At 25.6% G+C, this 15628-nt stretch overlaps 1 protein-coding gene across 2 annotated transcripts in view; it reads left to right on the forward strand.

The window, feature by feature from the left end:
• LOC107438982 (bridge-like lipid transfer protein family member 3B) overlaps positions 1–12918 on the forward strand; it is a 40653-nt gene extending 27735 nt beyond the window's left edge. For both annotated transcript variants that reach the window (XM_087159639.1, XM_087159640.1), the window contains exons 15-19: positions 1734–2962; positions 4418–4565; positions 6385–6641; positions 8922–9042; positions 11149–12918. In XM_087159639.1, coding sequence (XP_087015765.1) covers positions 1734–2962; positions 4418–4565; positions 6385–6641; positions 8922–9042; positions 11149–11570 — 2177 coding nt within the window. In that variant the 3' untranslated portion in view covers positions 11571–12918. The remainder of the gene's footprint in view (positions 1–1733; positions 2963–4417; positions 4566–6384; positions 6642–8921; positions 9043–11148) is intronic.
• The last annotated feature ends 2710 nt before the right edge of the window (positions 12919–15628 follow it).

Below are 15628 nucleotides of genomic sequence, written 5' to 3' on the forward strand. Positions count from 1 at the left end.
CCTTTTAAAAAAAAATTTTAAGTTGACTAACATTTTTTTAAAAAATGAACACGATATAGTATTTTATGCTTATTTGATATTTTGAATAACCTAAATAACTAACAGTCATTTCTTTGGGACAGATTGTCTTAATTTCAAGATCCTTCATATGTATAACCTAACGACTTGATTGACAACAGTTAACCTTCTCAGGGATGAGATTTTCTCGCTTTTTAGCGGTTTTCCGCTTTTTTCACTTTTATCTCTTAAATTTTAGCTTTTTTTTAATCAAAAATTCAGATCAAATTTCAAATTTCAAATTTCAATTAATCAAATTTCACTTTTTTTATAAGTATTCCGCTCTTTCAGAAAATTCAAACTACATAGCCACTGTTCTGCGATAGCTTGCGAGGTATATAAAAATCAAACTTGGACAATGTGGACTGTAAACAATTTATTTTGCAGGTGTGCTGGTAGCGCTGCGGAGATGAAAAAACCGAGCGTGTATACTCTTTGGTTGTTTTACATTAACTGACTCTTGGCTGAGAACAATGACGCCAAGAAGCCAACGGGCGTAGCAACAGCCACCAATCCTTTCTCATTTTTACTTATTTTAGCTATTTTCTCCCCTTTTACTCGCAGCAGATAAGGTTTTCCGAATTTTTTACCCGCCCTCCAGAGAGATCCGATTTTTGTAGTTCAAACGACGCTGTTTCTGACAAGTCTTTTAGAGGTCCCAAGCCTGGAATCTAATATCTCGATTCTTATTCACACGATTTTAATATCATTTATTTTTATTTTCACTAAATGTTGAGTATTAATGTAATCATTGATATAATAATAGATTAGTACACAATTGTATGTCAACACATTATTTATTACCTTAAACTGTCTGGAATTTATTGTTAAAGGCGTAAAATTTACTATCGTGGAAATTCAGCTTTTTTGCCTTTTGGCTAATCTCATCCCTGCCTTCTGGAATGGGACAAAGGAATAGGATCAAAATTCATGTCTTCTGGAAAATGTCCCAAAGTGATTGCATTTAGACTGTGCAAGAGACAAACCAAAGACCAAATTTCATTCTTTAAATCTTCGGATTGCTTTTAAATCAGTTGAAATTCTTGTGTTTTATTTAATTTACTCTTCATTAGATATCTAATTGACAAATAATCTCCCAATCTTTAACATTCATTGGCAAGTAGAGCTTGAAAAATATAACTATGATCTTATTTATTCAATGATTAGTTTTTAATAATTTAAACCATTTTAGTAAGAAATATGAACCTTTTTAGCTATAATGTTTTTGTTTTTTTTTAATAATATTAAGTATTAAAATATTTTATTCAATGCTATGATTGGTAAATGTGGAAAAAAAGAAAAAAAATCATGATTTTGGCCAACCTTGTTTATAATGCTTCCTAAAACTTATTAGTTGTCATTTAGTAATTTGATTGTGGCATAGAATTATATCTCTTTGTTTAAACTAATATTTTATTTTTACAAGATTGTGCAAGTTACTTTCTATGATCTTTTGCTTACATTTCTTGAAATTAAAATATAATTGCTGATCTTTTATTGCAAATTTCTAATTTTTCATTGAATTAATCTTTTAACATATTGTTAATTTGTCTATTTTTTTAAAAATAAATTATTTTCAAATTCATCATTCTATTCCAATGTACTGAAATTTATTGTTTTCAATTAGTTGGCATTTAAAATACATTCTGTTACCTTATCTCATTCATTTGATATAGGTAAAGAACATGGTACTTTGCCGATTAGTATATCAAAAGATATTTTAACAGAATCAACAGACATTTGGAGTATTTACTTAGATCCATTTTGGGCTGAGTTCACAGTGTGTGAGTCGGGCAGAATCAGACTTCAACCATTCATAGATCCTCTTCCTATTACAATTTGGTTTTACAGTTCTCAGAAACCTAAAGAAGTTTTAAGAAACTCATTGACTACAAATGGAGTGGAAAGTTCGAAACTTCATTTACCAAACCTTCAATCATATGTGTGCCAAAATAATATTAATATAAATTCAAGTGAAGAAACCAATCCTCCAATAACAAATGATAATTACAATAATAATGAACATGATGTTGATGAAGCAGACATTTATCTGTTGTTACATGTTGATTCCTTAGTCAATATTCAGCTGTCACATTTCCAATATTTATTTGTTCTTAGAGCTGCTGATATTCTTACTGACATGATGGAGCATTTGGAAATTGATACTAATATTATCATCAAAAATAAACCTGTCTTATCCCTGTGTACATCGGTTTGGTTGCCACAAGTTGAACTGTCATTAGTATTAAGGAACTTGAATCAGATGTCTGCAACATCAGATTCGGTAGATTTAGCATCACTACAAGAAGATTGCTCAAGTGCAAGTGATATCCCGCATAATTACGGAAAGAAAATCTTACAGTCGAAAAGCTCTTTTTCTATTGGGGACTACGATAATCCTTCGAAGAGGTCTAATCAAGAAACTCTTTGCTCTGGTCTTTTGGAGGACTGTTGCATGGAGAATGGACTACCAAAATCTTGTAGTGATTCCTTGCTCAACTGTCACTCATCAGGCTCATCACAAGGTCTAGATACACCTATTCAAGAAATCCAACCATCTGCTGCAACAGAAACATTTCAGAAAGGGTTTCAGAGTGGAACGTCCGCCATGAAACGAGGATTGTGCTCTCTGGTTGCAAGCATTGATTCTGCCCTGACGAAGAGTGATGCTTACTCATCGACTGATGTTGAAAACTCTTCCTTTCCGGATGATGATGCAATATCTATCAAAAGTGATTTGTCCTCTGATTTAGATCAGTTTGTTTTAGTAAATCAGGATGGCTCTTTGGATGATGAATTCTTTCAGCATGCTAGACCTGAGATAGGAGTTGATGTTGCAAGCAGAATGAAAGAAGGCTCCATTATAAGCAATTATACACTTAACAGTGAAAAGAAAAAGGAAATGGTAAATTTTTTTTTATGATATCTAAATTTCTATGTATGTAATTGCTGTAGGGATTAAACAACATGGAAGTTGTGTCAAAATTTTTCTGGTTGCATAATTTTTTAATTTCATTTTGGTTGTTTGAAAACAACCATACGACATGAGAATTAGAGTCTAGACAAACAATTCAGAAAAGTAGTTGTGATTAAAACAGTTAAATATGTGATTTAAATTTGTAAAATCAAAATTTTGTAAACTATTACATGAGTAATTAAGATTTATTATTATTTTATATTGAAGAGCTGTCAAGCAATTTAACATAATATTCTATTTTTCGAAATTCTTTTTTTTTATTGTTTTAAAACAGTCTTTTTCCAAACTTTTTTGACCTTGCTTCAGCCAAATTTACTGATATCTCTCTATTCAATTTATAAAATATGCATGCTTTTTAACATATTTTAAAAAGTCTCTAAAATGGGTCAAAATTACTACTTGTTTAGAATATACAGAAACTTATATCTTTTCAATCAAACAAATTAATTTCCTCTTGCCTATCAAATACCTCCTCTTTAGGATCTATGTTAGGAATGTTATCAAAAATATTTGTTGACTTAAAATGTGATAAACAAAAATAATGAACTTGTTTTTAAGTTTGCACAGTTACCTTAAATTTTACAGCATTTGTTACTATCTTTTTTTTTTTTTTCAAGAACTTTAGGCAATTTCTTATCAAATAATATCCAATATTGTTATAGACACATGTTTCTAAACTGAAAGAAAAATAGTTTTAAAAAATTTTAACTTTCTTTTTTTTTCTTAAAGGATAAAATAGCAATGGTTACATAACAACAGTAGTCGAAAGGTGACACTCTCTTATAAATGTTAACCTTCACTTAGACACTTTTTTTTCAAGAACTTACTTCACACTTATAATGGCCAATGTCAACATTCAGCATTCATTCATTGTTTATAGCGAATAAAAACCATTTTTGTTATCATAATTTGTCATTATCTCTGATAAGTTATGGCATTTAGCATACGCTGATGATGACTGCTTAATAAAAAAAATATTTTTGTTACTTTAAGACAAAAGTGTAATTTTTTAAAATATTCTGTTTCTATATATTATATATTTTCTATATATTAATTATATTATGATATATGTCAAAATCGAAGGAAGCTAGCATAACTGAAATACATAAGTAAACTGTTGAACCTAAAGTAAGCAATAGATATTAAATCAGGAAAGATTATATCAGAGGTAAAATAATTTAACATAAATCATGTGATGGTAACGATATTTTTGAAATGTTATCTTCAGATATCTTTTTTCAGTTATCATACATCTTCAGCTATCTTTTTTCAGTTACTATATATCTTCAGATATCTTTTTTCAGTTATCTTACATCTTCAGATATCTTTTTTGTTAAAATATATTTTTTCCAACATATCAGCTTACGAAAAAATTTATTATAGGTTTCAATTACAACATTCAAGTTCGGCAAAGTTGGGTGTATTTTCCATTCAAAATTAGCTACTAGTATTTTATTGCATTGTGATCAGATTGAGACCAAGGAAGAATCTGCAATATCATGGGAAAATTTCCAGAACTATTTTTCCACAAGTAATTTTCATAATTATTAGTTGAAATTGTACTGTGTTAACATATTTTTTTCTCACCTTGAATCGTTAAACTTGTGCTCATTTTTTCCCCTTTTGATTATTATTGATAACTATACTTTATGATAGATAGAATGCTTTCACTTTACTAGCTAGTAAAATTAGACTTTTCTGTATAAATGTTATTTATACAAAACTTCAATTTGCTCTTTAAATTATTAAATTTAAGAAGAGAAACATAACTCAAATTTTGTCCTTTTTGAAGTTAAGATTTAGACTTATTTTCACTTTATGAGATTTTGACTTCTGATCAACTTCAAAATGTGTGGCATAATTTTAAATAATGACTTTTGTTGGAAATGTTTATGTCTCATTATTTTTCATTTTATTAATATAACTATTTTTATTTATTTATTCTTAAAAGTTGAACTTAGATGTTTTTTATGAGAAATTAATTAACATTGTAATAAATAAAGGCAAATTTCTAAGGATGCGTTTTTGTCTAAAATATCTTTATACCTAATGTTAGTATGTAAAAATAATTATTTATAAAAAAAACCTTAAGCTGTATAATAAATTTATAGTGAAATTAAAATGCTTGACTGTTCTACATGTGATGTTGGAATTCTCTGACAGCATTATAAATTCTTTCCAATAACTTATTTTCTGGGAATTTTGTGCTTTGTGAATTAAGTACTACAAATTGAAAGAGAGATGTATTTACATCAAGTCATATAGTGCTTATTTTTATTTTTTTTTATTATTATTATTTTGCAATTATACTCCAATTGATCATGGTAAAATATAATAGATTAGCATTAATTATTGCTTAAATTTTAAAATTAATTTTTATATATATATTATTTATATTTTACAGTAATGTAATTCAGCTCACTTACTGAATTAAGTTCATCCTAAAGTGGATGCCACTTTTTAAGGTTAAACTACACTTTTTTTAAAGTTTCTGCTTCAAGATGTTTTTAAAAAACATTGTAGAAATTTTTTATTTAATGAAATTTAAACGCTCTCAAGCTCATTCAATTTAATTTAGCATCGGTACTAGATTAAACAAGAAATTAAAAAAAAAAATGGTTGGTTTGATGTTAAAAGACATATATAAAACCTCATTATTACCAGTAATATTTTCTATGAGAAATTTACCCTTAAATTCTCAAATATTATTTTATTGAAGCTGTTAATAATAAAATTATTCAACTATTTATGATAATTTTATTCTCTTCAAAAAGGGTTAAAATCACCTTTTTTTTCCCCCTTTCTTAGTTCCAATTTAATCTCAAATTGTAAATGGAAAAGTGTAAAAAAATAGCTATGTGAAGTTCATTCATTAAACCTTGAATCACAAAATTGCATTAGTTTACTAAAGATGTTACTGCACAAACCCTTCAGCAGAATCACTCCCTACCTACTTTTCTTGCGTTTGTGTTTATGTTTCTTATAAAATGATTTTAAAACGCAAAATCTGATAAAAACACCACCATCCTTGTATTAAGACACAGAGTCTGCAGAGAAGTTGCTAACTTTTCTGGAATCAATAAGTGGTAATACTGAGCCTGATCTGTTGATGGTTAAACATTTACTGAAATTCAAACTGAAAAAAAGAAAATGTGTACATGTTACAATCATTTTAAATTAAATATTATAAAAAGTAAGTTATTTTTTAAGTATTTTCTCATTCTTTTTTGTACATTGTAGTTTATTTTAATAATTTTGGCTGACTCAGATTTAATGTCAGTCTCTACATTCTGAGACATAAATGAGTTTATCTCTATTTCTAATTAATTATTATTATTATTTTTTTAAAGGAGCTAGAGCATGGAAAAATGAAAAGGACGTTATTCTCAGAGATTGTGAATTCAGTATGAGACTTGATAAAGATTACATGCAAGAAAAAGACAACTCTCAACTCGGAGCTGGGTTTCTAAGTGTTCTTGCTAGCAATTTATACCTTCAGTTACAAATGAATAATATATCTGGTCTTGTGGAATTTTTCGAAGATGAAATTGTTGCAAAACCTATGCCATCTAAAATAATATTAGATAACCTGCAAGTACAATTACAGGTTTGTGTATAAATTTTACCCTTTTCTTTTATATTTTAACAAAAAAATTATTTGCAACAAAAGTCTATTTTTTTGTATGTTTTGTGCATTTAAACCAATCTTTGTTACCAGTTTCATGAATACTGTTAGATGTTAATAATAAGTGATGAAGAATATCTCCCTTTGAAAATCACCAAAGAAAGATTTTAAGTATTCTTTTAAGTACTCTTTGTTAAGTATTCTTTTTAACTTAGTGTAAAAAGCTTTTCATAGATGGTATTATTTTTTTTTTTGCCAGTTTTATTTCTTATACGATTCAGCTAAAGGTTTCACATATTGCTTCAATGCTAGTAGATTTAATTTAATTTTGGCATGTTTTTCTCTTTCTTTCATATTATCATTATTTTTAAAGTCTCATTGCTTCAGCTGATTACTATGAGCAAATGCTTGTTATGGGATAAAGATATTTATGACACCATAAAATGTTACTTTAGTTACAATTGTTAATTTAGCAATCAATTCAGAGTTATTTTCTCGTTTAACTCCTTTTATGTAATTTGCGCATTGTTTTATGGATTAAATAAACTTTCTGATTTTTAAGTTTTTATTTTGCATACATTAATTCTATAATTAATAATTCCCCATTTTACTTTCATATCATTTTTAAATTCTAATTTAATACATTATTTTTTAACATTTTTAATTTTATTCTGAAATGTTTCCTTTTTGGTGGGAATCCAAAGTATATAAAATGTGTTATTTCACCACTATTTCCTTTAATAATAAGAATAATAAAAACATTTTCAGGTAATTTAATTTTTAAAAAAACTATTTTCAAATTAGTTTTTTTTTGCAGTGCAATCAGAAAATGTCTTACATTTATGTGAACACTTATTACATTATGTGTGGTTTATTTAATTCTATCTACACATTTTAAGAAACTTAAATGTTTTCTAAAAGTATACGTAACTTATTATATCTTTTAAAGTATTTTCAATTATTTTAATTAAAAAAATAATCTTTTCTTATTAAAATTTTTTTAATCCGTATGAGGAGAATGTCTTATAGTAACATTTTAGAAAACTTAAATTTTTATTGAGATCCTGAGATTTTTTTTATTTTTAAGAAATTAATATATCTTTAAAGGAGTTGCATCAAATTAACGGAGTGATAAATTCTTTACATTAAAACTTTAATAAACTATGAAGATTTGTAGATTTGTTACAATTTATAATAAGTTATATTTGATTATTATTTAGATTCATAACATTTTAACTTATTATCTAAAATATGCAAGCATTTATTTTTTTTTAACTTGATGCATAAAATGTTTTGTTAATTTTCCTATTTTAATGTATGAACTTTTTTAACTATCTGAACATTAATTACTGCATTACTGCTCAATGTTTGGAGGGTTAAAACTAATAGTTTTATTTCAAAGTAATGCTCATTATATTTAACTCATTCTTATGAATAAAAATAGTCAAAAGGCTTCACTACTTCCAATTACTATGTATTTCTTCAGCTGCTTTGGTATTTTTTTTCATAAAATCTCATAAAAGTACTAAGTTTAACAGAAAAGTGTAAAAAGTTTTTTATGGCTGTTTCACCAATTTTCTCTTTCTTTATTCAACTAATCTAGTATTTATTTTTGTCAACCTATTCTCTATAAATTGTAAGCTCACTAAAATGCTTCTCTAAAGTTTTTGATATTGAAATTTCATTCATTATGATTGTCATACATTATACTTATATAACAAAAACAAAATTTTTTTTTGATTTTTGAAAACAGGACAATAGAGCCCAAATTCTGACAATTGCTATTGTTATATTTGTTTTTGAAAGCTCTTTTACAAACATTTTTAAGTTTCATTTTTTGAATAATAACCCTAAATTTTATTCCCACTGTTTGAACTTAATAATTATTTTTATTTATTGAGTTACTTGTTGTTAGGGGCAGAGAAATATTTATCTAGATATTAGGTAAAAAATTCTTCAAAAATTGATAGATTAAAGTATATTGTTTATGATAGTGAAATTGTTAAAGTATTTTATGTTTTCCGAATGAAATTTTAATGAATTTTTTCCTACTCTTCCTTTTAAGAAATTTTTGTTTGTAATGCCGGACTGAAAAATAAAGTTTTCTTTGTAATAATAACTGTTAATATCTTCTGTATGAACACTTAGAATACACCTTTAATATATTTTTTTATAACTATCACCAAAGTATTTGTGTTGTTTGTTGTTTAACATTTTATTTGTTGAAAAAATTATCATTATTATGTCTTGTTCCATCCATAGGAAGAGCAACCTCCTTCTGGTTTAGTCTCTCCTAATGCAGCTCCTTTGAACATAAGCTTGCCTGGTTGCATTATTGAGAGAACTTTAGATGGAACTTTAAGTGTACTTCCTTTGCCTCCAGGTATATTTTGTATTTTTCTGCTTTTTTTTCATAAGCACTATCTAGTCTTACTTTACAAGAGGAAAAATTAAATATAGATTTATTTAATAATATTTTGTATTTTGACAAATTTTGCCTGAGTACTTTAATTTGTATTAATCCATGAATGACCAATGGACATTTTTTTTTTGTGTGAATATTTTGTGTATTTGTATTGAATGTTAGGAAATCAACTCAAAAATTATTTTTAAAAAATTTGCTTTGAAATTTAATTATTTATTTTTGTTTTATTTAAAAAAAGGTGAGAAATTTGAAAAAGAATATAAAATGATGCAAAACTTTAACAAAAACTTCCTAGGAATTGTATTTTACTTGCACTTAATATTATATTTCCAAAGCAAATTCATTTTATTTATTATCATTTTATTTATTTATTAAATAGCTCATTTTATTCATTCAGCTCATTTTATTTATTAAATAGAGTACTGTGAAACTCAAGAAATATTAATAAGTGTTATAATAATATTAATAAGTGTTATTAATAAGTAACTCTCTTACTCTTTAATAATAAAAGTAAATAGGAAATAACAGTCGATCTATTTCAGAAGCTTAAAACAGACGTCCATTTTCAAGACTTTCCAGATGTGAAAGAGCAGATACAAAAATGATATTTTTCCAGTCTTGGCTACTGTGGTTTTCCTAATTTTGTATCTTAAATTTATTTTTTCATTTTTCATTGGCAACTTTACGTTTTGTGTTTCGAAAAACCACTTTTGTTTCTTCTCATTCACGCCTAGCAAGTCTTGTAAATGGGAACCTGTTTTTAAGCACTTGAAACCTGTCAACTGTTATTTCATATTTACTTATTTTTGATGCAAATGAAGCTTTTAATCAAATTATTAAAGGTGTGGTTTGCTGTATACAGAAATTGTAGAAGATTAAACAATAAACAAGAACTAATTTACCATTAAAAATTTAAGCAAAAACATTTATTCCGACTTCTTCAAACTATACCTTTAATTTAGAAACTAAATAAATACTTAATAGTTTTTTTTAATTAGCAAACATTTAAACATTTGCAAAATATTTTATTTTTTTTATTCGAAATTATTGTTTTTTTTATCGTTTTAATTAGAATGAAGTACCAAAATTGTTTTAAAAATTTATGTTTGGTTCCTTAAAGTAGAATATCTTGTATTGTAATGTGTCTAAAAAAATATAATTTGTTGAGAGGTAACATAATATTTTAAGCTTATCAATAATCAAATAAAAATATTTTAAACAATGAATATAATACCCTGTTAATATTTAATCTGTTTTTAAATGAAGATTTGTTTCAAAAAATATTTTGATGTTTCTTGCACTTTTAGTTTACCAGCTGTATTTCTATTCATATAAGTGTGTTTATTATTATTACAGTTTAATTTTTCTTAAAAAAAGATAATGTTTTTTGTTTCATAAATGGTTTTTAAGAATCATTTTTCAAAATTTTATCCACAATTTAAAATTAATTTTTAAAAAAATAAGTGCAATTTGCTTTTTTAACACAATTTTAATTGAACAAATGTTGCAGACGCATTTGTTTTCATTTATGAATTTTTCTTTTTGTTTTATTTTTGAAAAGTAAAAAGTAAAGCATTTCCACAACAACCTGTTGTGAGAATGCTTTACCATGAATGGTTAAGGCTCCGAAGATGGTACCCATTGATCTAAAGCTGGGTGGGACTAAAGCATCCACGGAGAATCAAACCCCAGTTTTTCACAGTCCAGTACCATAATCACTACATATGCTGCTAATCGTTACTACTGCAATGTTTGCTTTTAAGAGTCGATGAAAATAATATTTTTAATTGTTTGTAAAGTACTTAAACTTCATTTCATATTTAATTGCAAATTCTTTATTTAAAGATAAAAATATAGTGAATTATCTATAAACTGCAAATATTTGTTTTCTGGGAAGTTTCTAATTCTAACTGTTATTTGTACTCAATTTTCAAAAATCAATTTTCAAATATGTCTCAAATGATGTTCTCATCAAATAACTTTATTTTTTTCTCTTATAAATTATTAAGAATGTGTTTCAATGAAATTGTAAATTATATTTGACTAAACCCTTTTTATTTGCAGGATATGTTCAAAAGAATTTAGGCGATCTCTTGAATCATAGCATTCCTCATAAAATCCTTTCTAAACAACCTAATGTTAATCATACTGAATCATGTGGCAATGGTGAGAGTTTAGAGGCTTTTGTCTGTGATACATCCAGTAACGAACTACTGTCCGTTGCTAGATTACTTCAAGATAACAAAGAACTTCGATCGAAATTAAATCTTATGAAAAATTTAGAACAAGAAAATGACATTCTGAGACAAGAACTGAGCATGCTACGCAGTACTGTAAGTGATGATAAATTAAAACAACTCCTTGAATCACGCAGAGAGATAAGGAGGCTTGAGCATGAAAACAACACATTGCAGGAAACTTTAAAGCTATTACAAACTGAAGTTACGAAATTAAAAATTGAAAAACAAAGAAATAAATATCTATAAGAAAATTTATTTATCTGTTTGCCTATTGATATCTGTACTTCTTTAGTCGTCAATGTCCGCTTATTATGAAAGAAATGGCAGCCATATTTTTGATGGATGTATGAGCTATGTGTGATGAAAATATTTAAAGTTAAAATGTTTCATGTAATAAATTGTAGTCATATGTTGATAATGATGAATTTTCTAAAAAGTGTTACATTTGATTTCCTTTTTTGTTTCATATATGTTTTATTCAGTTTTGTTTAAAAGTTTTTTTTTTCTCTAAATATCATGTAAGCATTTTTGTGTTTTAAAAGAGTTGACTCCCTTTTCCACTCTTGTTAGAAAAAGTTAGCAAGTCTACCCTTTGCATACTTTTCTGTATGTTAAAAAAAAAAAAACATTCTAAGGAATACTTTCTTTTAATTATCCAGCCTAAATCAAAGTAATTTTTGTCAATTGACTTAAATTGTGACAGTTAAATTGTGTTGTTTCTTTGTTTATTATATAGGTTTTTCATTATTTTAATACATGCTGTTTTAAAGTTTAGCAATAATTAAAGATTTATATTATTTTAGAGCTAGAGAATATTATAGTATTATAAAGAATCAGGGTAATAAATGCTCATATTTTGTTTTGTTATTTTATTTTTATTATTATTTTGTAATTTGTCCATATACTTAATTTTGTTTATTATAATTATCTATAGTGAAGATTGGTAGAAAAAAAATGGGTTTTTGAATATATTGATCTAAAGATGCTGTACACTATGTACTCTTAACTCTTTCCTACAACACTTTTTGTAATTGTAATTTTTTCATTCAGTTTTGAATGTCTTTGAAAATAAAAATTATCATCTCTTATATTAGTGTTAAAGGTTGTGTTTTAAACATTTCTCCTTTTGATGATTTTTAGTTCTTTAATAAAAACAGCTTCAACATATTCCTTCTTTTAAGCAAAAATTATCAAGTTTCAAATCACCTCCCATGGTTTCAATGCTTACATAATATTTGAAATCCTTTAATACAGTTAACTCCCAAGTATCAAGGGACACTAGTGTGTATTATAAGTTGCATAGAACAAACCTTAATTAAAAAAATAAAATTGTTTCCATGAAAAGGTAAGGATATTTTTATGGGCAAATACTGATAAAGAAAGAAAATATCAAAATATGGTGCTTATTAAAAAATGTTTTATTAGTTTATATAATAAAAGAAGAGGAAAGTCATAAGAGCCAAAAGTTACCACATATTCATTAGAAGATATTCTGTAAGTAATGTTACTTATTAGTGGTAATAGTTTATTTTTCGAAAGTTTACTTTTAAACTAATTCTAAATATTGTTAAATAGTCTATAATACTTATTACTATGATAATACAATCACTATTTTATATCTCTAATCACTATTGATACATTATTATCCATTCTTATTCATGACAAACATGGTTTTATATTATTTATTGGCAGCTGAGTATCATCTGACAATGATTATACTTAAAGAGAAAGTTATAGCTTTAAAATTTCTTTTCAAGTTAATTTATTTAGTTTAAAAAATTTGGTTTACTTAAAGAGTAAGATTTACCTAATTTTTTCAAAATTTAATATCAACCAACTATAAAGCTTTTTAAACTTATCAGTTTTAAAAGAATTTTGTTTTAAACTTAAGGGATAAAAAAAAACTCTTATTAAATTACTGTTATTTTACTCATTAAATATCTTATTTTGGTGAGACTTAGTTACCAAAAAATATTATCATTAAAAAGTGTTTAACATTACATTTTTTAAATGAAAAAAAGAATTATTATTTTCTGAAATGATTTATGTAATACACTGATTTTTTTTCATTTCTTTAAAAATGAATTTACATTGTGTTTAGATGTTTTGTAATAGAAAGGTTTCTTCTTTAATCTAGGCTAGGTAACATTTATCTTTTTAATATTTTATTAATTGTTTTTGTTTCTTTAAATGTGAAACTTTGTATTTCAACTGTAGCACAAGCATGTATAGTTGAATGAATCATTATTCATTTTTAAATTTTATGAATTCTTGAATTTTATGAAAATTAAATTTTCGATGTCTATCTTATGAACCTAAAATATTGAAAAATAAATATTCATAAATGTTTATAAGTATTGTTATGTTTGAGTATATATATTTTACATTTGTCGCTAAATTAATAACTATTTAAAAGTTAGGTTTTGAATAAAACTATCAATATCTAACTACAAACAATGTAGCACTTTTAAATGTTTTGTAAAATGTACTAGATTGCACTTTTTTGTGTGAAATTTCATTTTTTATTAGATAAAGATAAATAATTTTCAATCTGTACATGATGCATTAAGTTATATTTATTTCCTAGCGTACTTAGAAAATTAAAAACCACCTGCATGCATTACACAAAAAGTTTCCAAAATCACAGATAATTGTTTTTAATTAACAGAAATTATATTTTTAGAGACTTAGAAAATTATGATGTTTATTACATTTTAATTTAAAAAATTTTTTCTCTAATAGTATTAATAATTTTATTATGTTTGAAATTAAATATTTTGGTTTCAAATTGCTCTAAGCCTTATACTTTAAGATTAATGTTACTTTTTTTAGTTGCTTTAATTATTTCATATAAAAAAGTTTTATTCTTTTTTAGCAGTTGTTTACTATTATGAAAGTTTATTAAAAATAATGTTTAATATATCAAGTTTTTATCAAATATTTGTTAAAAATAATTTTAATTATTAATATTTAATAATATTTTAAATTTTTATTTACTTGTACTACTCATTTTAAAGTACATCTTTTTGGATTGAGTATAATTGAAGGAATAAATTTAGTCTGCATAAAATGATTTTTATATTAACTATTATTTTGAGTCATAATTTTCTTTGCTATAAAATTAAAATTCATTTTCTTTGGTGCATTGAACTTATTTATTTGTTTGATTTTTTTTTCACTAAATTAAACTTACAAAAAAGGTCTAACTTAGTTTTAAAAAATTGAAATTGTATTTAAATGTTCTAATTATTAATAATTATCAGTAAAACGTTTTTTAATGTATTGTTCCTTTTCTTGCCATGTATCAATTCTCATATTCTTTAAAAAATTAAAGATAGATGAGATCAAGGGGGGCTAACCTTTAGAATAATATGCACCAATTTTTTTACTGATGAGTCCAGCTATGCCCTGTAACTCAAGCACTATGTACAATTGACTAATTTTTATGTATACTTCATTTTTACCCAGTGCTCTCCATTGGTTAAGCAATGATCTAGAAGAAGATATGAAATAAAGTTTATAGAAACTAAAAAGTATCATAGCGACTCCCTGTCATGTGTCCTCAGTATGACCTCTGGTTTAGATACAAAATGAAATTCATGCCTTAATTCATACACAAATGCATTAAACGCCTTTAAAACATTTATGTTGCATGCTTTAAGGTAGCAGATTTCTTACTTGTTTTATAAAGGGAAAAAAAATGATGGTTGTAAAATGCTCATTGTTCACTTATGTTTTTTTTAGATTTTTAAGCCAAAAACTTAAATACCCTTAATGTGTTCATTTCGATAAAATAAATATGAAATTAGAATAATTCTTACAAAATTCTTTGTTTGATTTAAAACAATTTATCTTTATATATTTATTTATAACAAATTACCATTTTCTATTTATTTATGTTCATAAAATTGCTGAACTTGCTATATTTTCCATTATTTTCAAACTTTTCATTGTATCAGAATGCTCAAAGGCAGAGTTGGATGGGCTTGTTATAAAGTTTTTCTTTATATGTTTGTAAATGAAATGTTAGTAGTATATGCATTTTTATTCTCTGCTCATATAATGCTCCGAGAATTTTTCCTCAACTTTTTCTCAAGGAACGTATGTGACTGTATATTGAAAATTAGTTGCCTTTAATGAAACATAAAATTTTTTTCTTATTAAATAGGCTTTTTCCTACAGATTTTGCCTGTGCCTATTTCATATACTATATTCATTATTTTGCGCTCAATTTCATTTTAATGTTGAAAGTGTCATTGCCAAACTGTGCTAAGCATTTTTCACCATATTAAACATTGTTTATG

This window comes from Parasteatoda tepidariorum, chromosome 3 (assembly GCF_982258835.1).
Source record: "Parasteatoda tepidariorum strain Cologne lab strain chromosome 3, Ptep-v5.0, whole genome shotgun sequence".
Classification (NCBI taxonomy): Eukaryota; Metazoa; Arthropoda; class Arachnida; order Araneae; family Theridiidae; genus Parasteatoda; species Parasteatoda tepidariorum.